Source organism: Tinamus guttatus, unplaced genomic scaffold (assembly GCF_059628265.1).
Source record: "Tinamus guttatus ecotype Peru unplaced genomic scaffold, ASM5962826v1 Tinamus_guttatus_pri_ptg001492l, whole genome shotgun sequence".
NCBI classification, from domain to species: domain Eukaryota; kingdom Metazoa; phylum Chordata; class Aves; order Tinamiformes; family Tinamidae; genus Tinamus; species Tinamus guttatus.
The window spans coordinates 1-21,130 of record NW_028290026.1 but is presented as its reverse complement, the minus strand read 5'-3'; the positions used below and the strand labels follow the sequence as shown (position 1 = coordinate 21,130).

At 63.9% G+C, this 21,130-nt stretch overlaps 1 protein-coding gene across 1 annotated transcript in view; it reads left to right on the top strand.

Moving 5' to 3' along the window:
• Window positions 1–21,125, top strand: part of LOC104575054 (ATP-dependent chromatin remodeler CHD3-like) — a gene marked incomplete at its 3' end in the record, with an annotated part of 43,935 nt that extends 22,810 nt beyond the window's left edge. Inside the window, 16 exon segments of the mRNA XM_088539219.1 lie at window positions 391–591; window positions 1,579–1,716; window positions 2,107–2,228; window positions 3,470–3,643; window positions 4,000–4,141; window positions 4,749–4,880; window positions 5,860–5,977; window positions 6,898–7,022; window positions 8,091–8,322; window positions 10,498–10,664; window positions 11,616–11,793; window positions 13,023–13,088; window positions 13,491–13,576; window positions 15,433–15,566; window positions 20,358–20,502; window positions 21,036–21,125. Coding sequence (XP_088395345.1) covers window positions 391–591; window positions 1,579–1,716; window positions 2,107–2,228; window positions 3,470–3,643; window positions 4,000–4,141; window positions 4,749–4,880; window positions 5,860–5,977; window positions 6,898–7,022; window positions 8,091–8,322; window positions 10,498–10,664; window positions 11,616–11,793; window positions 13,023–13,088; window positions 13,491–13,576; window positions 15,433–15,566; window positions 20,358–20,502; window positions 21,036–21,125 — 2,250 coding nt within the window.
• Window positions 21,126–21,130: the final 5 nt, after the last annotated feature.

Here is a 21,130-nt window from a genome sequence, read left to right as displayed (position 1 = left end):
AGTGACACATGTCTCCGTGGGTGATGTGCTGTCCCCATGGGTGACAGTGACATGGGTCCCCATGGGTGATGCCCTGTCCCCACGGGTGACATGCTGTCTCGACGGGTGACAGTGACACGTGTCCCCGCAGGTGACAGTGACACATGTCCCTGCGGGTGACAGTGACATGGGTCCCCATGGGTAATGCCCTGTCCCCGCGGGTGATACGCTGTCCCTGCGGGTGACAGTGACACGAGTCCCCACAGGTGACACCCTGTCCCCACGGGTGACGCCTTGTCCCCAGGGGCGACAGTGACGTGTCCCCGCGGGCGACGCGCTGTCCCCGCGGGCGGCAGCGACGCATGTCCCCGCGGGTGACACGTGTCCCCGCGGGTGACGCGCTGTCCCCAGGGCCACACCAAGGGCCCCTTCCTCGTCAGCGCCCCCCTGTCGACCATCATCAACTGGGAGCGTGAGTTCCAGATGTGGGCGCCCGCCTTCTACGTGGTCACCTACACCGGGGACAAGGACAGCCGCGCCATCATCCGCGAGAACGAGTTCTCCTTCGAGGACAACGCCATGAAGGGCGGCAAGAAGGCCTTCAAGATGAAGGTGAGCCCGGACGCCGGGGCCCTCCAGGAGTGTCACCTGGATGCCGGGGTCCCTTGTGGGGGTGTCACCGAGCCACCGGGGTCCCTCAGTGGGGGGTGTCACCTGGACGGGGGGCCGCTTTGGGGGGGGTGGGTCTCACCCAGACACCGGGGTCTCTCAGGGTGTGCCTGGACACCAGGACCCCTTGGTGGGGGGGTGTCACCCGGACACCGGGGTCCCTTGGGGGTGTCACCTGGACACCAGGACCCCTCGGTGGGGGCTGTCACCCAGACACTGAGGCCCCTTGGGGGTGTCACTCGGACACTGGGGTCCCTCGGTGTGGGGTATCGCCCGGCCACCCGGGGCCCTTCGGGGGCGTCACCCGGACACCAGGGTCCCTCGGTGAGGGGTGTCGCCCGGATGCCAGGACCCTTCGGGGGTGTCACCCGGACACTGAGGCCTCTTGGGGGTGTCACTCGGACACTGAGGTCCCTTGGGGAATCACCCGGATGCCAGGGCCCTTCGGGAGTGTCACCCAGACACTGAGGCCTCTTGGGGGTGTCACTCGGACACAGAGGTCCCTTGGGGAATCACCTGGATGCCAGGGCCCCTTGGGGGTGTCACCTGGACACTAGGGTCCCTTGGTGGGGGTATCGCCCGGCCACCCGGGCCCCTTGGGGGTGTCACCCGGACACCGGGGTCCCTCGGTGGGGGGAATTGCCCGGGTGCCAGGGCTCTTTGGGGGTGTCACCTGGACACTGGGGTCCCTTGGGGGTGTCACCCGGACACCAGGGTCCCTCGGTGGGGGTATTGCCCGGTCACCTGGGCCCCTCAAGGGTGTCACTCGGACACTGGGGTCCCTCGGTGGGGGGAATCGCCCGGGTGCCAGCGTCCTTTGGGGGTGTCACCCGGACACCGGGGCCCCTCGGGGGTGTCACCCGGCCGCGGGGACCCCTCGGCGCGGGGTGTCACCCGGCCGGCCGGGCCCCGCGCTCATGCCGGCGGCAGCGGGAGGCGCAGGTCAAGTTCCACGTGCTGCTCACGTCCTACGAGCTGGTCACCATCGACCAGGCGGCGCTGGGCTCCATCCGCTGGGCCTGCCTCGTTGTGGACGAGGCCCATCGGCTCAAGAACAACCAGTCCAAGGTGCCCGCGGGGGCGGCGGGGGGCACCCGGACGCCTGGGCCCCTTGTGGGGGAGCCCTCGGACGCCTGGGCCCCAGGGTGGAGGGGACCCCCGAACACCTGGGCCCCGTGGAGGGGGGCACTTGGACATCTGGGCCCTGTGGAGGGGAACACCCAGACACCTGGGCCCTGCCGGGGTGGGAGGGGACACCCGGACGCCTGGGCCCCATGGGAAGGTGACACTTGGACACCAGGGTCCTTGGGGGAATTGGGGCGCCGGGGCCCGTGGGGGCACCTGGACCTCGAGGCCCGTGGGACGCCCGGACACCAGGGCCCACGGGGACACCCGGACATTGGGCCCTCGGGATCACCCGGACGCCGGGGCCCCGCGCTGACGTGCCCGTCCCCGCAGTTCTTCCGGGTGCTGAACGGCTACAAGATCGAGCACAAGCTGCTGCTCACGGGGACGCCGCTGCAGAACAACCTGGAGGAGCTGTTCCACCTGCTCAACTTCCTCACGCCCGAGCGCTTCAAGTGCGTCCCCGGGTCCCCCCGTGTCCCCCTGTGTCCCCTCATGTCCCCTCTCCCCCCCCCCCAGTATCCCCCGTGTCCCTCTGCTCCCCCCTTGTTTCCCCTCTGCATCTCCTGTTCCCCCTGTGTCCCCACATCCCTCCCTGTCCCCCTGTGTCCCCTGATGTCCCCTTGTGTCCTCCAGGGTCCTCTCATATCCCCCAAGGCCCCCTTGTGTGCTCCATGTCCCCTCGTGTCCCTTGGTGTCCCTGCTGTCCCTATGTTTTCTCCATCCCCTCCATGTGTCCTGTCCCCACATCCTGTGGGTCCCCGGGATCCCCATGTCCCCAGTGTCTCCCTGTCCCCTGGGCCTCCACATCCCTGTGCATCCCCGCGTGTCCCCCGTGTCACCTGCATCTCTGTCCCCACATCCCCATGCGTCCCCGTGTCCCCACGTCTCCCATGTCCCCTGTGTCCCCGCGTGTTCCCATGGCCTCATATGTCCTCTTGTCACCTGCATCGACATGTGTCCCCATGTCCCCTCCATGTTCCTGCATATCCCCAGATCTCCATATTCCCCATGTCCCCCTGTGTGTCCATGTCCCCCAATGTCCCCCGTGTCCCCATGTCCCTCATGTCCCTCATGTCCCCATGTCCCCTCCACGTTCCCCACGTTCCTGCACACCCCCATGTCTCCATATCCCCCATGTGGCCATGTCCCCCCATGTCCTCCAATGTCCCCCGTGTCCCCATGTCCCCTCCATGTTCCCCACGTTCCTGCGTATCCCCATGTCCCCCCGTGTGTCCATATCCCCCCATGTCCCCTGTGTCCCCATGTCCCCTTCATCTCCCTGCGTGTTCCCACGTGCTCATGTCCCCTCTTGTCACATGCATCGTCATGCGTCCCCATGTCCCCTCCACGTTCCCCACATTCCTGTGTATCCCCAGGTCTCCATATTCCCCGTATCCCTCCATGTACCCATGTCCCACAATGTCCCCCATGTCCCCTCCATGTTCCCCACCTTCCTACGTATCCCCAGGTCTCCATATTCCCCATGTCCCCCCGTGTGTCCATGTTCCCCTATGTACCCCAATGTCCCCCGTGTCCCCATGTCCCCTCCATGTTCCCCACGTTCCTGTGCATCCCCATGTCTCCATGTCCCCTGTGTCCCTCGCACATCCCCACATCCCCTGCGTCCCCCGTGTCCCCCACGTGTCCCCGTGCCCCCCCCATGTCCCCGGTGTCACTCCGTGTCCCCGCGCAGCAACCTGGAGGGCTTCCTGGAGGAGTTTGCCGACATCTCCAAGGAGGACCAGATCAAGAAGCTGCACGACCTGCTGGGCCCCCACATGCTGCGGCGCCTCAAGGCCGACGTCTTCAAGAACATGCCGGCCAAGACGGAGCTCATCGTGCGCGTGGAGCTCAGCCCCATGCAGAAGTACGGCCGCCCGGACGCCGGGGCCCCGGGAGCGGGGACGGAGAGCGCCCGGACGCCGGGGAATGGGGAGGGAGAGCGCCCGGACGCCTGGGCCCCGGGAGTGGGGATGGAGAGCACCTGGATACTGGGGAATGGGGAGGGAGAGCGCCCGGACGCCTGGGCCCCTGGAGCGGGGAGGGAGAGCGCCCGGACGCCTGGGGAATGGGGAGGGAGAGCGCCCGGACGCCTGGGCCCCTCCTGGACACCTGGGCCCTTCCCGGACTCCTGGGCCCCAGGGAGGTCCCAACCCCGGGCCCCTGGGCCCCCCCGGACGCCGGGGCCCCCCGGACGCCGGGGCCCACGCCGCGTCCCCGCAGGAAGTACTACAAGTACATCCTGACGCGCAACTTCGAGGCGCTCAACTCGCGCGGCGGCGGCAACCAGGTGTCGCTGCTCAACATCATGATGGACCTGAAGAAGTGCTGCAACCACCCCTACCTGTTCCCCGTGGCCGCCATGGTGCGGGGACGCGCGGGGACACGGGGACATGGAGGGACATGGGGGGACATATGGACATGGGGGGACACGGGGACATGGAGGGACGCGGGGGGACATATGGACATGGAGGGACACGGGGCAGTGGGGGGACCTGAGGATGTGGGGACATGGCGGGACAGGGGGACATGGGGACAGTGGGGGACGCGGGGACATGGGGACAGGGGGACATGGGGACATGGAGGGACACAGGGCGATGCGTGGGGATATGGGGCCCCGGGGGGCATGCGGGGACATGGAGACATTGGGGAATTGGGTATTGGAAGACATGGGGGACCGAGGGACAGCATGGGGCCACACAGGGACATAAAGGCATGTGGGGACACGTGAACGAGGGGCAGGATACGTGGGGACATAGGGACATGGGGGGACACGGGAGAACGGAGGGAGATGGGGGAATGGGGACATTGGCGAATTGGGGGGGGTTGAAGGAACATGTAGGGATATAGGGGGGACATTGGGGTTCGAGAGTAGCCCTGCTGAGAGGGGGTCCCGCCCTGACGCTGTCCCCCTCTGCCCCTTGTCCCTTGTGTCCCCTGTGCCCCCTGTCCCTTGTCCCCCCTGTCCCCAGGAGTCCCCCAAGCTGCCGAGCGGCGCCTATGAGGGGGGGGCCCTCATCAAGGCCTCGGGGAAGCTGCTGCTGCTGCAGAAGATGCTGCGGAAGCTGAAGGAGCAGGGCCACCGCGTGCTCATCTTCTCCCAGGTAGCACCCAAGGGTGCTGGGGACACACGGGGACCCACAGGGACCCCAGGGACCCACAGATCCCCATAGGGACCCACAGACACCCCTGGGACCCACAGAGTCCCACAGGGACCCACAGCTCCTGCAGGGCCACCACGTGCTCATCTTCTCCCAGGTAGCACCCACGGGTGCTGGGGACACGTGGGGACCCATGGGGACCCACGGGGACCCCTGGGACCCACAGAGCCCCATAGGGACCCATAGCTCCTGCAGGGCCACCGCGTGCTCATAATCTCCCAGGTAGCACCCACGGGTGCTGGGGACACACGGGGACCTATGGGGACCCACAGAGCCCCATAGGGACCCACAGCTCCTGCAGGGCCACTGCATGCTCATCTTCTCCCAGGTAGCACCCAAGGGTGCTGGGGACACACGGGGACGCACAGAGCCCCACAGGGACCCACAGACACCCCTGGGACCCCCAGAGCCCCATAGGGACCCACAGCTCCTGCAGGGCCACCGCATGCTCATAATCTCCCAGGTAGCACCCACGGGTGCTGGGGACACACGGGGACCTATGGGGACCCACGGGGACCCCTGGGACCCACAGAGCCCCATAGGGACCCACAGACAAGCCTGGGACCCACAGAGTCCCACAGGGACCCACAGCTCTTGCAGGGCCACCACGTGCTCATCTTCTCCCAGGTAGCACCCAAGGGTGCCCCTAGGGGCCCATGGGAACACATGGGGACCCACAGACACCCCTGGGACCCACAGAGTCCCACAGCTCTTGCAAGGCCACCACGTGCTCATCTTCTCCCAGGTAGCACCCAAGGGTGCCCTGGCACCCACAGGGATCCACAGAGCCCTATAGGGACCCCTGAGACCCCCAGGGGACCCCTGAGGCCTCCAGTGCTCCCAGCGCCACCAACACCCCCTGCCAGCACCCCCAGCCCCGCGCCGGGTGCCCCCCAGCACCCATGGGTGCCCCGTCCCGCAGATGACCAAGATGCTGGACCTGCTCGAGGACTTCCTGGACTACGAGGGCTACAAGTACGAGCGCATCGACGGTGGCATCACGGGCGCCCTGCGCCAGGAGGCCATCGACCGCTTCAACGGTACGGCGCCGGGGGCCCAGGCGTCCGGGACGGGGGACCCACGCGTTTGGGTGCAGACGGGCGGTTTTGGGGTCTCCCTGACACCCCCGGGGGCAGTTTTGGGTGCAGATGGGGGGGGTTTTGGGTCCCTCGTCACCCTGCGTCACAGTTTCGGGTGCAGATGTGGGGTATTTGGGTCCCTCCGCTGCCCTGGGGGCACTTTTGGGTGCAGACAGCGGGGTTTTGGGTCTCCCTGACACCCCAGGGGCAGTTTTGGGTGCAGTCGGGGGGTATTTGGGTCTCCCTGACACCCCAGGGGCAGTTTTGGGTGCAGCTGGGGGGTATTTGGGTGTCCCTGACCCCCAGGGGGACAGTTCTGGGCACCACTGGGGGGTATTTAGGTCTCCCTGACACCGCAGGGGCAGTTTGGGTGCCGCTGGGGGGTATTTGGGTCTCCCTGATACCCTGGGGGGCAGTTTTGGGCACCACCAGGTGGGTATTTGGGTGTCCCTGACACCCCAGGGGGCAGTTTCAGGTGCAGCCAGGGGGTATTTGGATCTTCCTGACACCCCAGGGGCAGTTCTGTGCGCAGTCGGGGGTATTTGGGTGTCCCTGACACCCCAGGAGCAGTTCAGGGCACCACCGGGGGGTATTTGGGTCTCCCTGACGCCCTGGGGGCAGTTTCAGACACAGCCGGGGGTATTTGGGTGTCCCTGACGCCCCGGGGGGCAGCTCTGGGCACCACCGCGGGGTGTTTGGATCTCACTGACACCCTAGGGGGAAGTTCTGGGTGCAGTCGGGGGGTATTTGGGTCTCCCTGACGCCCCGGGGGCAGTTTCAGACACAGCCGGGGGTATTTGGGTGTCCCTGACCCCCCGGGGGGCAGTTGGGGCGCCGCGGGCGGGCGCCGCGGTCCCCGTCGCCCACGGGTGCCCCCGCAGCGCCCGGCGCGCAGCAGTTCTGCTTCCTGCTGTCCACGCGGGCCGGCGGCCTCGGCATCAACCTGGCCACGGCCGACACCGTCGTCATCTTCGACTCCGACTGGAACCCGCACAACGACATCCAGGTGCCACCGCCTGTCCCCGCCCCCCGCGGCCCTCCCGATGTCCCCGCGGTGGCCCTCAGGGTGGCCCCGCACCAACGTCCCCGCTGCCATCTCCCCGCTCCCGGGTCCCTCCCGGTGTCCCCACATTGTGGTGGCCTCCACAACGTCCCCGCTCCCATGTCCCTCCCGATGTCCCCACATCACGGTGGCCTCTGTGAAGTCCCCACTCCCATGTCCCTCTTGGTGTCCCCAGATCATGGTGACCTTCATGGTGTCCCCGCTCCCATGTCCCTCCCGGTGTCCCCACATCACCATGTCCCCACTCCCTTGTGGTGACCTCCATGGTGTCCCCGCTCCCATGTCCCTCCCGATGTCCCCACATCACGGTGGCCTCTGTGAAGTCCCCACTCCCATGTCCCTCTTGGTGTCCCCAGATCATGGTGACCTTCATGGTGTCCCCGCTCCCGTGACCCTCCCGGTGTCCCCACATTGTGGTGGCCTCCACAACGTCCCCGCTCCCATGTCCCTCCCCGTGTCCCCACATCACAACATCCCCACTCCCTCGTGGTGACCTCCATGGTGTTCCCACTCCCGTGATCCTCCCGGTGTCCCCACATTGTGGTGGCCTCCACAACATCCCCACTCCCGGGTCCCTCCCCGTGCCCCCACATCACGATGTCCCCACTCCGTCGTGGTGACCTTCATGGTGTCCCCACTCGCCTGTCCCTCCCAGTGTCCCCACATTGACATGGCCTTCATAGTGGCCCCACACCAATGTCCCCACCTTCATCTTCCTGCTCCCGTGTCCTTTCTGGTGTCCTCACATTGTGGTGGCCTCCACAATGTCCCCACTCCCACATCTTTCCCCCTGTCCCCACATCATGGTGGCCTCCATGACGTCCCCGCTTCCATGTACCTCCTGGTGTCCCTACATCATGGTGACCTTCATGGTGTCCCTGCTCCCTTGTCCCTCCCGGTGTCCCTACATCGTGGTGACCTTCATGGTGTCCCTGCTCCCGTGTCCCTCCCGGTGTCCCCACGCTGCGGTGGCCTTCCCGGCGTCCCCACCGCTGTCCCCCTTGCACGCAGGCCTTCAGCCGGGCGCACCGCATCGGCCAGGCCAACAAGGTGATGATCTACCGCTTCGTGACGCGGGCCTCGGTGGAGGAGCGCATCACGCAGGTGGCCAAGCGCAAGATGATGCTCACGCACCTGGTGGTGCGTCCGGGGCTGGGCTCCAAGGCGGGCAGCATGTCCAAGCAGGAGCTCGACGACATCCTCAAGTTCGGCACCGAGGAGCTCTTCAAGGACGAGAACGAGGGTGAGTCGGGGCGTCCGGAGGCCGCGTCGCGTCGCGGTGGGGGTGACGAGGCCACGTTGGATTGCGTGAAGACACATTGGGTCATCCAAGGCCACGTTGGGTGTGTGAGGCCACGTTGGGTCATCCAAGGCCGCGTTGAGTGGCATGAAGACACATGGGGCATCCAAGGCCACATTGGGTTGTGTTGGGTGTGTGAGGCCATGTTGGGTCATCCACGACCTCATTGGGTTGCGTGAAGACACGTTGGGGTGTCCAAGGCTACGTTGGGTTGTGTTGGGGCCGTATGATGCCCATGTTGGGTCATCCAAGATCTCATTGGGTTGCGTGAGGATGTGTTGGAGTGTCCAAGGCCATGTTGGGTTGCGTGGAGACACATGGATCATCCAAGGCCACATTGGGTTGTGTTGGGTGTGTGAGGCCATGTAGGGTCATCCAAGGCCACGCTGGGTTGTGTTGGGGCTGTATGATGCCCCTGTTGGGTCATCCAAGGCCATGTTGGGTTGCGTGAAGACACGTTGGGTCATCCAAGGCCACATTGGGTTGCATGAAGACACATGGGGCATTCAAGGCCACGTTGGGTGGCGTGAAGCCATGTTGGGTCATCCAAGGCCATGTTGGGTGTATGAGGCCATGTTGGGTCATCCAAGGCCATGTTGGGTTGTGTTGGGGCTGTATGATGCCCATGTTGGGTCATCCAAGGCCACACTGGTTTGCGTGAAGATACGTGGGGCATCCAAGGCCACATTGGGTTGTGTTGGGTGTGTGAGGCCATGTTGGGTCACCCAAGACCTCACTGGGTTGCGTGAAGATATATTGGAGTGTCCAAGGCCATGTTGGGTTGTGCTGGGGCCGTATCATGCCCATGTTGGGTCATCCAAGGCCACATTGGATTGTGTTGGGCTGTGTGGAGACACGTTGGGTCATCCAAGGCCACGTTGGGTTGCGTGAAGACGCATTGGGTCATCCAAGGCCGCGTTGGGTTCCGTTGGGTATGTGAAGTCATGTTGGGGCATGCAAGGCCGTGTTGGAGCACATGAGACCACATGAGGCCGTGTTGGGGCCATGTGATGCCCATGTTGGGCGTTACGAGGCCACGTGGGCTGTGCAAAGCCATGTTGGGTCATGTAAGACCACATGGGAGGACGTTAGACCACGCGAGGCTGTGTCGAGGCCATATTGGGCATGTGAGGCCTTGTTGGGCCATGTTGGGGCATGTGAAGCCCTATTGGGCCATGCTGGTCCATGTAGGCATGTGGGGACCGTGTTGAGGGTGTGTTGAGGCATGTGGGGCCATATTAAGGCCATATCAGAACACATGAAGACGTATTGGTCCATGCTGGTGCATTGTGGGGCATGTTGGTCTGTGGGACACGTGGGGCCATGTTAGGCCGTGTTGGGCCTTGCTGACCTTGGCGATGTGTGATGGTGACACATCAACGTGTGGCGGTGACATGGCGCGACAATGACACAACGTGACGGTGACATGTCAGCGCGTGGTGGTGACACATCAACGTGTGGCATTGGCGCGTCAACATGTGGCAGTGAAGCATCAATGTGTGGCGGTGACATGTCAGTCGGTGGCGGTGGCCCATCAAATGTGACGGTGACACATCAGAACATGGCAGTGACATGTCAATGTGTGGTGGTGACATGTCAAAATGTGGTGACGTCAGCACGTGGTAGTGGCACATGGTGGTGACACATGAACACGTGTTGGTGACAGATCAACGTGTGGTGGTGACATGTCAGCGCATGGCGGTGGCCCATCAACATGTGTTGGTGACGCCTCAACACATGTTGGTGCCACATCAACATGTTGGCGCCCCGTCAATGTGTGTTGGTGCCACATCAACGTGCGGCAGTGCCACGTCAAGACGTGGTGGCACCACGTCAATGCGTGTTGGTGCCACGTCAATGCGTGTTGGCACCCCATCAGTGCGTGACGGTGACATGTCAACGCGTGTTGGTGCCACATCAACATGCAGTGGTGCCACGTCAACGCGTGTTGGTGCCATGTCAACACATGTTGGCTCCCCGTCAACAAGTGTTGACACCCCGTCAACGCGTGACCGTGACATGTCAACGCGTGGCGGTGACACGTCACCGCGCGGCGCTGGCGGGGCCACGCGTGGCGCTGGCGCGGGTCCCGCCAGCGGCTGACGTGGGGCGGCGCAGGGGACAACAAGGAGGAGGACAGCAGCGTCATCCACTACGACAACGAGGCCATCGCGCGGCTCCTGGACCGCAACCAGGACGCCACCGACGACGCCGACGTGCAGAACATGAACGAGTACCTGAGCTCCTTCAAGGTGGCCCAGTACGTCGTGCGCGAGGAGGACAAGGTGGGCTCCCGCGCCGGGGACGTGGGCACGGGATGGGGGAAAAGAGGGTGATGGAGATGGGGATGATGAAGATGGAGGTGACAGAGCTGGGGACAAGGAGGTGACGGAGCTGGAGGGGATGGAGCTGGAGGGGACGGAGCTGGGGACAAGGAGGTGATGGAGCTGGAGGGGATGGAGCTGGAGGGGACGGAGCTGGGGACAAGGAGGTGACAGAGATGGGGACAATGGAGCCGGAGGTGACGGAGCTGGAGGTGGCGCAGTTGGAGGGGACAGAGCTGGGGACAAGGAGGTGACGGAGCTGGGGGTGACGGAGCTGGGGACAAGGAGATGATGGAGATGGGGACGGTGAAGCTGGAGGTGACGGAGCTGGAGGTGATGGAGCTGGGGACGAGGAGTTGACAGAGGTGGGGACAATGGAGCTCGAGGTGGTGGAGCTGGAGGTGGCGGACCTGGAAGTGATGGAGTTGGGGATAAGGAGGTGACAGAGATGGGGATGGTGGAGCTGGAGGTGACGGAGCTGGGGACGAGGAAGTGACGGAGATGGGGACGAGGAGGTGACGGAGCTGGGGAGAAGGAGGTGACGGAGATGGGGACAACGAGATGATGGAGCTGAGGACAGGGAGGTAACAGATTTGGAGGTGGCAGAGCTGGAGAAAAGGATACCACAGAGACGGGGACAAGGAGGTGATAGAAGTGGGGACAGTGGAGCTGGGGACAAGGAGGTGACGGAGCTGGGGATGATGGAGCTGAAGGTGACAGAGCTGGAGGTGACAGAGCTGCGGGTGACAGGATGATGGGGCAGGGGCCAATGGGGGTGACAGAGCCAGGGCCAACAGCAGGAGACCGCAGGAGTGCAGCGGAAGCCACCCTGTGCCCACGGCCACCCCCCCAAGTGGCCCGGCAACCTGGAGGGGCCGCCGCGAGGGTCACATCACCCATGGGTGCCCACAGATCGAGGAGATCGAGCGGGAGATCATCAAGCAGGAGGAGAACGTGGACCCCGACTACTGGGAGAAGCTGCTGCGGCACCACTACGAGCAGCAGCAGGAGGACCTGGCGCGCAACCTGGGCAAGGGCAAGCGGGTGCGCAAGCAGGTCAACTACAACGACGCCGCCCAGGAGGACCAAGGTGGGCGCGGGGACACCGGGGGACGCAGGGGACACGGGAAAGGGGTCTAGGGGACACTGGGAGGACCAGACAAGCAGATGTTCAGAACAGGTCAACTACAACGACACCGCCCAGGAGGACCAAGGTGGGCGCGGGGACACCGGGACATATTGGGGACATGGGGGAGGGGGTCTAGGGGACACCAGGAGGACCTGGGAGGGCTTGGGAGAACCTGGGAGGACCAGACAAGCAGATGTTCAGAACAGGTCAGCTACAACGAAGACATCCAGGAGGACCAAGGTAGGTGCTGGGGACATCGGGGACATGGGGAAGGGGTCTAGGGGACACTAGGAGGACCTGGGAGGACCAGACAAGCAGGTGTTGAGAACAGGTCAACTACAGCGACGCCGCCCAGGAGGACCAAGGTAGGCGCGGGGACACCAGGGCACACAGGGCACATGAGAAAGGGGTCTAGGGGACACTAAGAGAACCTGGGAGGACCAGACAAGAGGGTGTTGAGAACAGGTCAGCTACAACCAAGACCTCCAGTAGGACCAAGGTGGGCGCTGGGGACACCGGGACACATGGGGGACAGGGGGAAGGGGTCTAGGGGACTCTAGGAGGACCTGGGAGGACCAGACAAGCAGATGTTCAGAACAGGTCAACTACAACCAAGATGTCCAGTAGGACCAAGGTGGGTGCTGGGGACACCGGGACATATGGGGGACATGGGGAAGGGATCTAGGGGACACTAGGAGGACCTGGGAGGACCTGGCAAGCAGATGTCGAGAACAGGTCAACTACAGCCATGACGTCCAGGAGGACCAAGGGGGTATTTACGGTGACAAGGGAGTATTGGGGGTCATGGGGTGTATTTGGGGGTGTGGTGTTGTGTGTGACGGGGACAGTGTTGAGGGGGACATGGAGGTGGCAAGGGGAGGCTCTTTGGGGTGGTTGTATTTGGGGCAACGAGAGACCTTTGAGGGTGACACTGTTTCGGGTGACAAGCACCACAGGTGACAAGGGAGCTCTTGGAGGTGACAAAAGGGACATTGGGATGGCTAAAGGGACATTGGGGGTGACCAAGGGGGCACTGGGGGTGACAAGGGAGTATTTGAAGTGACTGGGGGAGTTCTTGTGGTGACACAGGCCACCGGGAGTGACCAGGGAGTGCTGGGGTGACAAGGAGGGTGTCCGGGTGACGGGGTCCCTGGGGTCCCTGTGCCCATGGGTGTCACTGTCCCCTGCAGACAACCAGTCCGAGTACTCGGTGGGCTCCGAGGAGGAGGACGAGGACTTCGATGAGCGGCCCGAGGGTGAGTGTCCCCTCCGTGTCCCCTCTGCAACCCTCCATGTCCCCTGTGTCCCCTCCGTGTCCCCTTCATGTCCCCTGTGTCCCCTCTGTGTCCCCTCTGCAACCCTCCATGTCCCCTGTGTCCCCTCTGTGCCCCCTCCGTGTCCCCTCTGCAACCCTTCATGTCCCCTGTGTCCCCTCTGTGTCCCCTCCGTGTCCCCTCTGCAACCTTCCATGTCCCCTGTGTCCCCTCTGTGCCCCCTCCATGTCCCCTCGGTGTCCCCTCGGTGTCCCCTCTGCATCCTCTCTGTGTCCCCGGGGTGGCCCGGGGGACACTGGCGGTGGCCCCGGGAGCCCAAGGGCAGCCCCAGGGCCCGTGTCCCCTCCGTGTCCCCAATGTCCCCAATGTCCCCAATGTCCCCAGGCCGGCGCCAGTCCAAGCGGCAGCTACGGAACGAGAAGGACAAACCGCTGCCCCCGCTGCTGGCCCGCGTGGGCGGCAACATCGAGGTGAGGACGCGGCCCCGAGCCCCCGTTTCTGCCCGTTTCCACCCGTTTTTGCCCGTTTCCGCAGGTTCTGGGGTTCAACCCATGACACGCAAGGCTGACGCCCCATTTCTGCCCATTTTTGCCCGTTTCCGCTGGTTCTGAGGTTCAACCCATGACAGCGCAGGGCTGACGCTCCGTTTCTGCCCGTTCCTGCCCGTTTTTTCCCGTTCCCGCAGGTTCTGGGATTCAACACGCGGCAGCGCAAGACTGACGCTCCGTTCCTGCCCGTTTCTGCCCGTTTCTGCCCGTTCCTGCCCGTTTTTTCCCGTTTCCGCAGGTTCTGGGGTTCAACACGCGGCAGCGCAGGGCTGACGCCCCGTTCCTGCCCGTTTTTGCCCGTTTTTTTCCATTTCTCCAGGTTTTGGGGTTCAACACGCGGCAGCGCAGGGCTGACGCCCCGTTTCCTCCCATTCCTGCCCGTTTTTTCCCGTTTCTCCAGGTTCTGGGGTTCAACACGCGGCAGCGCAGGGCTGACGCCCCGTTCCTGCCCGTTTTTGCCCGTTTTTTCCCATTTCTCCAGATTTTGGGGTTCAACACGCGGCAGCGCAGGGCTGACGCCCCGTTCCTGCCCATTTTTGCCTGTTTTTTTTCCCATTTCTCCAGGTTTTGGGGTTCAACACGCGGCAGCGCAGGGCTGACGCCCCGTTTCTGCCCATTTTTGCCCGTTTTTTCCCATTTCTCCAGGTTCTGGGGTTCAACACGCGGCAGCGCAGGGCTGATGGGGCGTTCCTGCCCGTTTCCTCCCGTTCCTGCCCGTTTTTTCCCATTTCTCCAGGTTTTGGGATTCAACACGCGGCAGTGCAGGGCTGACGGGGCGTTCCTGCCCATTTTTGCCCGTTTTTGCCCGTTTCCGCAGGTTCTGGGGTTCAACACGCGGCAGCGCAGGGCTGACGCCCCGTTCCTGCCCGTTTTTGCCCGTTTTTGCCCGTTTCCGCAGGTTCTGGGGTTCAACACGCGGCAGCGCAGGGCTGACGCCCCGTTTCTTCCCGTTCCTGCCCATTTTTTCCCGTTTCTCCAGGTTTTGGGGTTCAACACGCGGCAGCGCAGGGCTGACACCCCGTTTCTGCCCGTTCCTGCCCGTTTTTGAGCGTTTTTTCCCAATTCTCCAGGTTTTGGGGTTCAACACGCGGCAGCGCAGGGCTGACGGGGCGTTCCTGCCCGTTTCTGCCCGTTTCCTCCCGTTTTTGCCCGTTTTTTCCCGTTTCCGCAGGTTTTGGGGTTCAACGCGCGGCAGCGCAGGGCTGACGCCCCGTTCCTGCCCGTTTTTGCCCGTTTTTGCCCGTTTCCGCAGGTTTTGGGGTTCAACACGCGGCAGCGCAGGGCTGACGCCCCGTTCCTGCCCGTTTTTGCCCGTTTTTTCCCATTTCTCCAGATTTTGGGGTTCAACACGCGGCAGCGCAGGGCTGACGCCCGGTTTCTGCCCGTTCCTGCCCATTTTTTCCCGTTTCTTCAGGTTTTGGGGTTCAACACGCGGCAGCGCAGGGCTGACACCCCGTTTCTGCCCGTTCCTGCCCGTTTTTGAGCGTTTTTTCCCAATTCTCCAGGTTTTGGGGTTCAACACGCGGCAGCGCAGGGCTGACAGGGCGTTCCTGCCCGTTTCCTCCCGTTCCTGCCCGTTTTTTCCCGTTTCCGCAGGTTCTGGGGTTCAACACGCGGCAGCGCAGGGCTGACGGGGCGTTCCTGCCCGTTTCCTCCCGTTCCTGCCCGTTTTTTCCCGTTTCCGCAGGTTCTGGGGTTCAACACGCGGCAGCGCAGGGCTGATGGGGCGTTCCTGCCCGTTTCTGCCCATTTTTGCCCGTTTTTTCCCGTTTCCGCAGGTTCTGGGGTTCAACACGCGGCAGCGCAAGGCCTTCCTCAACGCCGTCATGCGCTGGGGGATGCCGCCCCAAGACGCCTTCAGCTCCCAGTGGCTGGTGCGGGACCTGCGGGGCAAGAGCGAGAAGGAGTTCAAGTGGGTGACGGCGCGGGGACAATGGGGACAATGCGGGGACAGCTTGGGGACACGGCGAGGACAATGTGCGGATGAGGGGGACAATGGGGACAATGCTGGGACAGCTTGGGGACAGGGCGAGGACCATGCGGGGATGATGGGGACATCGCGGGGACAGTGCGGGGACAACTTGGGGACATGGCGAGGACAATGCGGGGACGATGGGGACAGCGCCAGGACAGTGTGGGGACAATGCAGGAATGATGGGGACAATGGGGATAGCGTGGGGACAATGGGGGGCAACTTGGGGACAGGGTGAGGACAATGCAGGGTTGATGGGGACATCGCGGGGACAATGGGGACCGTGGAGGGACAACTTGGGGACAGGGCGAGGACAATGCGGGGATGATGGGGACAGCGCTGGGACAGTGTGGGGACAATGCGGGAATGATGGGGACAGTAGGGACAGCGTGGGGACAATGGGGGGACACCTTGGGGACAGGGCGTGGACAATGCAGGGATGATGGGGACAGCACGGGGACAGTGTGGGGACAATGCGGGAATGATGGGGACAATGGGGACAGCGTGGGGACAATGGGGGGCAACTTGGGGACAGGGTGAGGACAATGCAGGGTTGATGGGGACAGCGCTGGGACAATGTGGGGACAATGCGGGAATGATGGGGACAATGGGGACAGCGTGGGGACAATGGGGGGCAACTTGGGGACACAACGAGGACAATGCGGGGACGATGGGGACATCGCGGGGACAATGGGGACCGTGGAGGGACAACTTGGGGACAGGGCGAGGACAATGCGGGGATGATGGGGACAGCGCTGGGACAGTGTGGGGACAATGCGGGAATGATGGGGACAGTAGGGACAGCGTGGGGACAATGGGGGGACACCTTGGGGACAGGGCGTGGACAATGCAGGGTTGATGGGGACAGCACGGGGACAGTGTGGGGACAATGCAGGAATGATGGGGACAATGGGGATAGCGTGGGGACAATGGGGGGACAGCTCGGGGACACGGCGAGGACCATGCGGGGATGATGGGGACAGTACGGGGACAGTGTGGGGACAATGCGGGAATGATGGGGACAATGGGGATAGCGTGGGGACAATGGGGGGCAACTTGGGGACAGGGTGAGGACAATGCAGGGTTGATGGGGACAGCGCTGGGACAATGTGGGGACAATGCGGGAATGATGGGGACAATGGGGGGCAACTTGGGGACACGGCGAGGACAATGCGGGGACGATGGGGACATCGCGGGGACCATGGAGGGACAACTTGGGGACAGGGCGAGGACAATGCGGGAATGATGGGGACAATAGGGACAGCGTGGGGACAATGGGGACACAACTAGGGGACAGGGCGAGGACAATGCAGGGATGATGGGGACAGCACGAGGACAGCGTGGGGACAATGCGGGGACGATGGGGACAGCACGGGGACAGCTTGGGGACAAGTTGGGAACAGGGCAAGGACAATGCGGGGATGATGGGGACAGCGTGGGGACAATGGGGGGACACCTTGCGGACAGGGCGTGGACAATGCGGGGATGATGGGGACAGCACGAGGACAATGTGGGGACAATGCGGGAATGATGGGGACAATGGGGACAGCACGGGGACAGCGTGGGGACAACTTGGGGACAGGACAAGGACCATGCGGGGATGATGGGGACAGCACGGGGATGATGGGGACAGCATGGGCACAGCGTGGGGACATGTAGGGACAGTGCAGGGACAATGGGGACAGCGTGGGGACAATGCGGGGACAGGGCGGGGACAATGGGGACAGCATGGGGACAATGGGGGGACAATGCAGAGGGAGCACAGGGACAGCAGGGGGACAGCATGGGGGGACCGGGGACAGCACAGGGACAGCGTGGGGACAATAGGGGGACAGCGAGGATGGTGCGAGGAGGAGGAGGCTGAGGATGAAGATGGAATGAGCATGATGACGATGACGATGACAATGACGATGACAATGATGATGACGATGAGGATGATGATGACGAGGAGCATGAGGAAGAGATTGAGAGCAAGGTTGAGGATGGGGATGAGGAGGAAGATGGGGATGAGGATGATGAAGATGGCGAGGATGAGATTGAAGACAAGGATGAGGGTGAGGATGAGGAGGGGGCTGAGATGAGGATGACGATGACGAGGATGAGAGTGATGATGACGATGAGGACGATGATGGCAATGAGGATGATGATTAGGAGGAAGAGATTGAAGACAAGGTTGAGGTTGGGGATGAGGATGGGAATGAGGATGATGACGATGAGGATCCTGATGATGATGAGGATGAGGATGGCAATGAGGATGATGACGATGAGGAGCATGATGATGATGAGGATCATGATGATGAGGATGATGATGACAATGGGGATGATGAGGAAGAGATTGAAGACAAGGTGAAGGTTGAGGATGATGACGATGATGACGATGAGGAAGACATTGAAGACAAGGTTGAGGTTGAGGATGAGGATGAGGATGAAGATGGGATGAGGATTGAGATGAGGACAAGGACGGGGCTGGGGCGGTGCCACCACAGGGGCCCCACGATGGCCCTGGCAAGTGGCACCAGGTGGCCCTGTGGTGGCCTGTCCCCTCCCGCCGTGTGTCACCACGTGCTCGTGGGTGTCCCCATGGCTCCAGGGCTGTCACTGGGTGGCTCTGCATGTCCCCAGGTTGCAAGGCTGCGCATGTCCCCATGTCCCTGGGTGTGTCCCCATGGGTGTCCCCGTAGGTGTCCTCATGTCCCCTTGGGTGTCTGTGTGTCCCCATGGGTGTCCCCATGTCCCTGTGTGTGTCCCCGTGTCGCTGTGTGTGTCCCCATGTCCCTCCGTGTCCCCCCGTGTGCCCCCCATGTCCTCCTGATGTCCCCATGCCCTCCATGCCCCGTATTCCCCCGATATCCCCATGTCCCCCATGTCCCCTTGTGTCCTTGTGTCCGCCCGTGTCCCCCGATGTCCCCCCATGTCCCTCCATGTCCCCGTGTCCCCCCAGTGTCCCCATGTCCCTCCATGTCTCGTATTCCCCCGATATCCCCATGTCCCCCCATGACCCCATGTCCCCTCGTGTTCCCCCGTGTCCTTGTGTCCCGCCATGTCCCCCCAATATCCCCATGTCCCAGTGTCCCCATGTCCCCCCATGCCCCCGTGTCCTTGTTTTCGCCGATGTCCCCATGTCCCCCCATGTCCCCCCAATGTCCCTGTGTCCCCCCATGTCCCTGTGTCCCCCCAATGTCCCCATGTCCTCCCATGTCCCTCCGTGTCCCTGTGTCCCCCCATGTCCCTGTGTCCCCCCAATGTCCCCATGTCCTCCCATGTCCCTCCGTGTCCCCCCAATGTCCCCATGTCCTCCCATGTCCCCGTGTCCCCCCCATGTCCCCGTGTCCCCCCAATGTCCCCATGTCCCCCCGATGTCCCTGTGTCCCCCCAATGTCCCCATGTCCTCCCATGTCCCTCCATGTCCCCTCAATGTCCCCATGTCCCCCCAATGTCTCCGTGTCCCCCCATGTCCCTCTGTGTCCCCATGTCCCCCCGTGTCCCCCCAGTGTCCCCATGTCCTCCCATGTCCCTCTGTGTCCTCATGTCCCCTCAATGTCCCCGTGTCCCCCGATGTCCCCGTGTCCCCCCAGTGTCCCCATGTCCCCATGTCCCCGCGCCACGTGATGACCCCCCTTACTCAGCCGAGCGCCCGCGGGCGCCGGTTGTTCCTGGGGGCCGGACGAGGCCGCGACCCCCCTCAGCCCGGCGCAGAGCCACCCCCGCGGTGACGTCACCGGTGACGTCACCACCCCCGCGGGGGGCGGGGCCCGGCACCCCCACCCCGGGGGACGTCGGAGCGGTGACGTCACCCGGCCGGGCCCTGCACAGCCCCACGCGCGGGCGGGCGCCGCGATGACACGGGCAGGCTGATGGCGGCGGGGACACCGGGGACATTGGGGACACCAGGGACACTGGGGGTATCGGGGGCACTGGGGACGTTGGGGACACTGGGGACGTTGGGGACACCAGGGATACTGGGGGTATCGGGGACACTGGGGACGTTGGGGACACTGGGGACATTGGGATATGGGGAGGCTGCAGGTAGGGACACTGAGGGACGCATGATATGGGGACGCTGGTGCAATGGTATCTTGGTGCGGTGGTACCTTGGCATGGTGATTCATGGTGTGGCGGTACCTTGGTGCGGTGGTACCTTGGTGCGGTGGTACCTTGCTGTGGCTGGTGGTGCTTGGTGTGCGTTGGTGGTCACTGGTGGGTTGACAGGCGGCGGTGCAGGGTGATGCAGTGAGGTGGGTGACATAGGTGATGGGGGTGACATAGGTGATGCAAAGTGACACAGGTGCCGTGGGGTGACATGGGTGCTGCAGGTGATGCAGGTGATGGGTGACGTGGGTGACGTAGGCTGACACGAGTGACACAGGTGCTGCGGGTGACGCAGGTGACACGAGATGACACAAGTGATGGGTAACAAGGGTGCTGCGGGTGATGCAGGTTGACACAGGTGATGGGTGACGTGCATGCTGTGGGTGACGTGGGGTGACACGAGTGACACAGGTGATGGGTGACGCGGGTGACACAGGTTGACACAGGCGATGGGTGACGTGCATGCTGCGGGTGACGTGGGGTGACACGAGTGACACAGGTGATGGGTGACGCGGGTGACACAGGTTGACACAGGCGATGGGTGATGTGCATGCTGCGGGTGACGTGGGGTGACACGAGTGACACAGGTGATGGGTGACAGCGGGTGACACCGGGTGACGCCGGGTGACGCCGGCCCCGCAGGGCCTACGTGTCGCTCTTCATGCGGCACCTGTGCGAGCCGGGCGCCGACGGCTCCGAGACCTTCGCGGACGGGGTCCCCCGCGAGGGCCTCTCGCGGCAGCAGGTGCTGACCCGCATCGGCGTCATGTCCCTGGTCAAGAAGAAGGTACCGGCCGGACGCCGGGGCCCCTTTTGGGAGATTCCCGTCCCGGACGCCTGGGCCCCTTTCAGGGGGTTCCTGTCCCAGACACCTGGGCCCCTTTGGGAGGTTCCTGTTCCGGACGCCTGGGCCCCTTTCAGGGGGTTCCTGTCCCGGACGCCTGGGCCCCTTCGGTGGGGGCGGGTTCCCGTCCCGGACGCCTGGGCCCCTTTGCGGGGTGGCTTCCCATCCCAGACACCTGGGCCCCTTCGAGGTGGGAGCGGTTCCCGTCCCGGACGCCTGGGCCCCCTTGGGGGAGTTTCTGTCCCGGACGCCTGGGCCCCTTTGTGGGGTTCCCGTCCCGGACACCTGGGCCCTTTCGGGGGGCAGTTCCTGTCCCGGACACCTGGGTGCCATTGAGGGGGGGGTTCCCATCCCGGACACCTGGGCCCCTTTGTGGGGTTCCCGTCCCGGACGCCTGGGCCCCCTTGGGGGAGTTCCTGTCCCGGATGCCTGGGCCCCTTTGTGGGGTTCCCGTCCCGGACGCCTGGGCCCCGCAGGTGCAGGAGTTCGAACACATCAACGGGCGCTGGAGCCTCCCGGAGGCGGCGGCCGAGGCCGGCGCCGACTCCAAGCGCTCGTCCCGGGCATCGTC